The 6,948-nt window shown below is 42.8% G+C and overlaps 1 protein-coding gene across 1 annotated transcript; it reads left to right on the forward strand.

Moving 5' to 3' along the window:
- The first annotated feature begins 410 nt into the window (after positions 1 to 410).
- On the forward strand, positions 411 to 5,933 carry opn8c (opsin 8, group member c). The gene is made up of 4 exons (XM_071528756.1): positions 411 to 510; positions 2,755 to 3,048; positions 4,173 to 4,504; positions 5,445 to 5,933. The coding sequence occupies exons 1-4, from the start codon at positions 411 to 413 to the stop codon at positions 5,931 to 5,933; spliced, it is 1,215 nt and encodes a 404-aa protein (XP_071384857.1).
- The last annotated feature ends 1,015 nt before the right edge of the window (positions 5,934 to 6,948 follow it).

Below are 6,948 nucleotides of genomic sequence, written 5' to 3' on the forward strand. Positions count from 1 at the left end.
AAAAAGTCACCGGAATGCAGGTCTTTGTATCTCAAACACTCGCTTCGCTTTTGAAATAACGGATCTTCCAGGTACGCAGGACGCGGTCTTACTAAATGCAGGTCCGTGGTTTAATGTACCTAGCCTATGTATGTATGTATGTACGGTATGTATGTATGTATGTATGTATGTAGGCTATGTGGGAGTGTTTGCTGTGGGAAAAGTTAAGGAGTTGGTTGTCCGTCAGGCTGGTGGCGGAGATGAGTCCAGTCCACCTTATGCTAATGCAGGTGAGGTATGGGAGCATGTGATTCAGTGCGGCGCTGTGCTGTGAGCTGTCAGGAGCAGGGATGTCACTGCTGCTGATGCTCTGCTGTTTCCCACCTTGACTGGACTTTACCTGCTGCTACAACAATAACAGCAACAACAACATGCCTGTGAACTCCTCTGATAACCGGACCGTCTCTGTCTTCACCTCCAAACTGGCTCCTGCTGCTGACATCTGTGTAGGACTTGCCATACTCTCGGTCGGTATGTTGTGTTTGGCTTTACTTACTCTCTCTTCATTTGTTTAAAACGTCTTTCTCACCTGAACATATTTAGCCTATTGCTGTATATTGGATCTGTAATCTTTGGTCCAAAAATAATTAGGCTATAGCAATACATTGTTGATGGATAGTGTGCAAATGTAACAGCAAAATATATGTCTCTGTAGAAATATGTTGGGAATAATATAGTGATGCTATAGGATGTGAAAATATACCATTAAGTACGATAAGGGTACTGTAAATCCACTATTAATTACTACACTGTAAGTCCCTGTTGGAATATAGGAATGTTATAGTGATTCCATTGAGGATGGAAAAATACCATAAAGTTAGCTACTATAAATTCACTATTGCGTACCACAGATAGTCCCTATAGGAATATTATTGTGATACCAAAGGAGATAGAATATCATCAAGTATGATTAAGGCACTGTAAACTCATTATTGATTACTACAGATGTCACTGTAAGTCCCTATAGGAACATTATAGTGAGTTTTCATTAGGGTAAATCTGCAATGCAAGCAATATCCATCTTAATAAGCAATTTAGTCCTCTACTGAAAATCAGATTTTTCTTTAAACACCTGAAAACAAATCTGCCAGTGGGGTGAGACTGTTTCACATTCTCTTAAAACGAGTGACACTATCTTGAAAAAAGCCAAATTATTCCTCTAATATCAAGGTTATGCCAGTTGATCTGAGAAAATTCCTGAAACAAATGAAAATTCCTGATTTGCACTGGAATGAAGTGAAATTATCTCACTTCACCGGTGGATTTTTTCACTTTTTTTTCACTCAATGCTAGATGAAATGACTTGTTAAGATGGATGTTTTGTGCTAGGTGCAAGTCTAATTGCCACACATGCTTTTACACAAACAAAACACACTCCAGTCATTATCTGTGAAGGTGTATTTAGCCTCAAAGTAACTGTGTGTGTGTGTGTTTGTGTTTTGTCTGTAAAAATTATACTTCTTTGAGGTCCAATTGTGCATTTTAGATGAAAGCAGATCTTTTTGCATTAAAACAAGGATACATCTTTTACCATCTCAGCTTATCATTTCAAAATAGTCTTCAATTCCTTTTTCCCCCCCCTAACATTATGCTGTAAGCATAAAAATAAACACTTTGCACCCTCAAGCAGGGCTCGAAATTCACACTAGATACCAGCCAAAGGATGGTAGATCCTTCCTCCTGAGCCACTGTGGAGGAGGAGGAGGAGGAGGAGAAGGGTGAATCCATCTGTGGCTCCGCAGTGACACACGAGAGTGAAGGGCAGTACAGGAGAGGAAGAGGAGGTTTGCTTCCTTACATGCTGCGTGACTCATCTGACCCTGCAGGCAGTTTCTAACCCTCCCACCATGACTGACATTCATGCAGTCACAGCACATAGTGATGTTACAACCATACCACAATTTTATCAAATGATAATATACCAGCATTGCATCACCAAAAAGTACAGAAAACATCACTAATATTCAGAGGTTGGAGCAGTGTTAGATATGACAGACAGTTAATGGCACAAGTGTTTAAGATGCCTCTTGTTTCATATATAATAACACAGAAGCTGCTGTCTTCTATGGATCATGACATTTGATTTTTGCTTTATTTAGAACTCTTTCAATATGCAACATAAGAGTCTTTGATATTGCAGTGCAGTAGATGTGGTAGATTTGGTATCGTGATACTTTAGTCCTGGTAAATAGTTTTCTTTGGAAACACACTGTAGTGCCCATGCCAGCAGAGGTCAGACTCTAACGTCAGGAAATCCATCCCCACAGTTCCTCATCGAGTCTCTCTCCTGCAGAAGTATCTTTAACACCTCTCCTCTGTTTACTTATTGACTTTGGGCTGTGCAGTGAGGGGAAACACCATTTAACAGCAGAAAGGTTGGCCTACCTGCTGTGTCAGTCGGACATAGCAGTCATGAAAATGGCACATGAACAATGTAATCCCTTGGTTGTGATATTGCATATTCATGAGCATAGCTAATGACCCATAGAGGTTTTGTAGAGCACTTTAATTGCATATTACACATGGCGTAATTAGGAATGTGTTGTCAGAGAGCAGGGACAGCTGGGAACAGGTAGAGGTGTAGTGCCTTGACAGGGATTTACACAGTGTGTGAATTGGAAAATGTTTCCCCTTAGACCAATCGTATTACAAAACCCTATTTTGGACAATTTCATAGCAATATTTCAAAGAGAAAACTTCTGTCCCGCTGTGCAGTTCTGCTTTCCATCGTGGGCAACGGGCTGGTGCTGGTGATCTCTTACCGCAGGAGGAAGAAGATGGTGGGCTCGGAGCTGCTGTGCGTCAACCTGGCCGTGGTCGACTTCCTGTCCTGCATCTGCTTCTACCCGCTCTCCATCCTGTCCTCCTTCAACCACGCCTGGCTGGGACACAACGCCACCTGCGTGTACTACGGCCTGGGCTGCTACATCTTCGGCCTGTGCGGCATGTTCACCATCGCCGCCATCAGCATCATCCGCTACCTGAAGACCTGCTACAGCTTGGTTTACGGTAAAGGGGGTTGTTGTTGGCGGGCATTTTGGAGCACTATTCACACTTTCACATCACTTTAGAGGACAAGGGGACAGGGCAAAGACTTTCATTCTACTTGAAGAATATGAAATGAAATTGAAAAGTTTGAATGTTTTTGACTGGCCTAGTCAAAGTTAGGCCAAAATCCAACTGAGATGTTATGGTACTGTTATTAATTGTTTTACTTTTCCAAACAGGGGAAGTGGGTGTTGCATAGCCTTCTAAAATAAATGATATAACTCTGCAACTATTGAACTGACGGTGATGTGCAGAAGGTTCAATGTCAACCCAAATGAGCACACAATTTTCACAATATGAAATTATGGCATGGTAAAAAAAAAATATTAAAACAGCTTTGGAAAAAGGTTTGAAGTGACATCACAAAGACCATCTCAACCTTCATTTTAGCCTGATACTTTTGGTAGCTAGGTGCTAGAATACATGAGACAGCACCTTTATTACTCTTCAGTTCCTTGAATGCCATTCCTCCAATCCAATTTGTCCTCGGTTTCTCCGTATTATTGACTCTCCAGGCAAGAGAAATGATTTACTTCAACAGAAAACACTTGCATAAAACCCTAACCAACCACTTACAGCTGTGGAATATACACTGAGTGAACCAATAAAATATACTCAGTCCCTAAAAAAGACTGATCAACTGGATCCAGATGAAAGGCATGATCCCTTATTGATTTCACCTCTTAAATCCTCTTCAGTCAAGAAGGGGAGTTGTAGTGCTGGGCCATAATTCAATATAATCGTATATCGTTTTTCAGTGGAATCATATCGAGATGATATGATGATATTGTGATATCGTAATACACAATTCTAAATTGAAGATGATAAGCAAATTTTATTTAAAAACTCTGACAAAATGAGACATGAAACATGAAACATCAGTTTGATTATTTAACGTGATTTTGCATACGTAAGCCATATTGTGATATATATAGAAAACAATCCTTTTGATTAACATGATACTTCAAACATATCTCATATTCAAATGAACCCTAACCGTAACCCTTGGGAGATGAAAGGGAGGAGACGGGTTAAAGAAAGGTTTTTAAGCCTTGAGGCATAAAGGCGTTTGTTTCCCTCCACAGCTGTGTGGCTGGAGGGAGCCAACATCCGGCTGGTGTGCTGTGCCACCTGGCTCATCGCCACGGTGTGGTCCTGCTTGCCCCTGTTCGGCTGGGGGGAGTACGTCCCGGAGCCCTACGGCCTGTCCTGTACCATCGCCTGGAGGAACTATCACACCTCGGTGAAGGACGCCGTCTACGTCATCTGCTCCTTCGCCTTCTTCACGCTGGTTCCCGTCCTGCTCATTGTGGTGTCCCAGTGCCAGATCCTCTACAAGGTATACCGCTTCTCCTATTCTCTGTCTGCCAGAGGCATCCGCAACAACCTGCGTTATGCTGAAAAACGCCTCTCCATGGTGAGCCGGGTTGGTTTTGTCATTTCTGTCATGTATGTATGTGCAGTCTGCTGCCTGTACTGTCATTTACTGTCATTGACTGTCACTGACTGTCATTTACTGTCATTTACTGTCATTTACTGTGCCTTACACTATATGTGAGGTGCTGTCTTTGCACCATGTGTGACATTATGTACTGTGAAACTGAAGTCTTCAATATGTCTTTGTCATTGATTGTGCTTGGTGATTTAAGTAATTTAGGGCGCGATCACACCTACAGTCCGTATTCTCTGGGTCCGTTGTGGAAAAGTTAACTTTTGTATTCCGTTTTCTTGGGTTCACACCGCCAAATTATAAGCAAACAAAAGTCACATGGAAGTAGCTTGTCTATTGGACAGAGTTTTGGTGACCTGTTATCCTGCCTGGTTAGAGATTTTTGCAGCAGAGGAAGAGTCAAAACAAATCTGACTCCAGTCCCTGTAACTTAAGCTAAGCATGACGGACTTGTCTGTGCCTTTTGCTGTAATTTACCTGCTGTGGTCATTACACAATCATTCCTCAGTTCATTTTGTTACACTAGGCTTTCCAAGCATGAGTACCTGCTGCCGGATGTCAGATGTCAACATCCATCTCCTTATACCCATAATCCCTTGCGTTTTGGAGTCGTTTCCTGTGGTTGGTTCAGATTACATTCTCACACCTAACAAACCGCCCTGTAGTTTGCTTGAAAGAGGCGTCTCAGTTCAGTTATTTGGTGCTCCCTAATTTGAATTGCTTTCTCACTTGCCTAAACAAACCAAACTAAAGGAGTAAATGCTCCAGAGATGCTTGGTGTGAACGCACCTTTAAAGATCTGTGCTAGGTAGGTCATAAGAAATGGTTCAGTAAGGTTTTGTTTGTTAGAGTGCTGATGTGTCTTCAGTCATGATGTGTTGTAATCTTATGGTACCTCTTCTTCCAGATGTTTTTTTGCATCAGCCTGGGCTTTGTGAGCGCCTGGGCCCCCTACGCTGTGGTCTCCTTCCTCTTCATCTTCCATAAGGACAACTGGAACATGGCCCCCGAGGGCTTCATTTTCCCCGCCCTCTTTGCCAAAAGCTCCCACATCTACAACCCCTTCATCTACTTCTACTTCAATAAGGCTTTCCAGCAGGAGCTGCGCTGCCTGCTCCGCTCCCTCTGCCCCAGGTTGGTGGGGAACCGGGTGGGAGTCTGCCCCGCCACGGACCTCCAAGCCCCCCATCCCATCCACATTCAGCTCCAGGAGCGAGGCTGCGTCCAAAGGAGAAGCTGCTTGTTGCAGGAAAAAACGCGGAGCAAGAGCAGGCACTCGGGAAGCAACCATCTCCACGGCAGGATGGTGTACCCCGCCTGGGGGTCCAAACTCAGGGTGACGCCCTCCAGCGTGGAGCACAAACCCGTCAGAGAGTTCCTGCCCGTCTCTACGTGAACTCTGACTGAACGGGTGCTGTCCAATTCTGGACAGCGATCAACCAAAAATTCAAAGTCACTCTAATGAATATAATTCATCCTGTACTGTTTTCTTAAAGGAAAATCCCTTTGGATACTCTAGTACTGTTATATATCAGCAATCTGTGATGTTCAATGCATTCCAGGAGTTACTTTGTGATGAAGTGTTGTAATTTACCTTTTCGTTGTATTCACTTTCCCTCAACCTGCTTTGTCTACTTCTGCTTCTGTTAGTGATTTTCTATGGTTCCCAGAATGCTCTTCAACAGCCCACAGAGAACAGGCGTGAGCTTGTTCCATTCAGCTGTGGGTCGTACACGACCAGATAAAGATAAAGTAAAGATAGCTTGATATTGTATATTATTATTGGATATTCATTTTTCCACCTTCACACATGACAGTGGAATTGTGCCCTCCTTCACGCTTGACAGCTGAAAAAGTGAATTTAAGGTTTCATCCCCCTTTAACTATGGATCCTCTACATAAAGACACCGTCAGCCAAAATGCAATTTAAGGATTGGCGCTACATGTCCATGTCCAAGTTCATAAATGATTGTCTTTATATGTTTAAATATCTTTAGATATTAATGACATTTTATATTTAACTTCTCAAATATGTACGTCACTTGCCTTTTGGTAGGGAACTCTGACCACTGGTGTCCGGAACTGGACACAGTTATGCCTAACTGATCATCTACCTCTCTGCTACATCATCTGAATGTGTTTTCAGGTAAAGGTCAAGGGTCGGAGCTACACTTGGACTGAAGCAGAATATAGCCACACTAGTGTTGTGTAGACCAGGTATAGGATACACAGAGTGGTACCATGGTGTACATGTAGTATAGAAGGCTGTTCAGACTGGGGCAGTGAGAGGAGTACGCTGTAACTCACTGGAAGCCAGCATACTGTAGATACACACAGATAAGCGTAGCTAAGCAAGAATAAAAAATACTAACAGAGTTCACCACTCATTCATTTACATCCAAACTGCATAT

Source organism: Centroberyx affinis, unplaced genomic scaffold, assembly GCF_046629955.1.
Source record: "Centroberyx affinis isolate AG114_WGS23_722 - 3 ecotype Tasmania unplaced genomic scaffold, CSIRO-AGI_Caff_v1 ptg001724l_1, whole genome shotgun sequence".
NCBI classification, from domain to species: Eukaryota; Metazoa; Chordata; class Actinopteri; order Beryciformes; family Berycidae; genus Centroberyx; species Centroberyx affinis.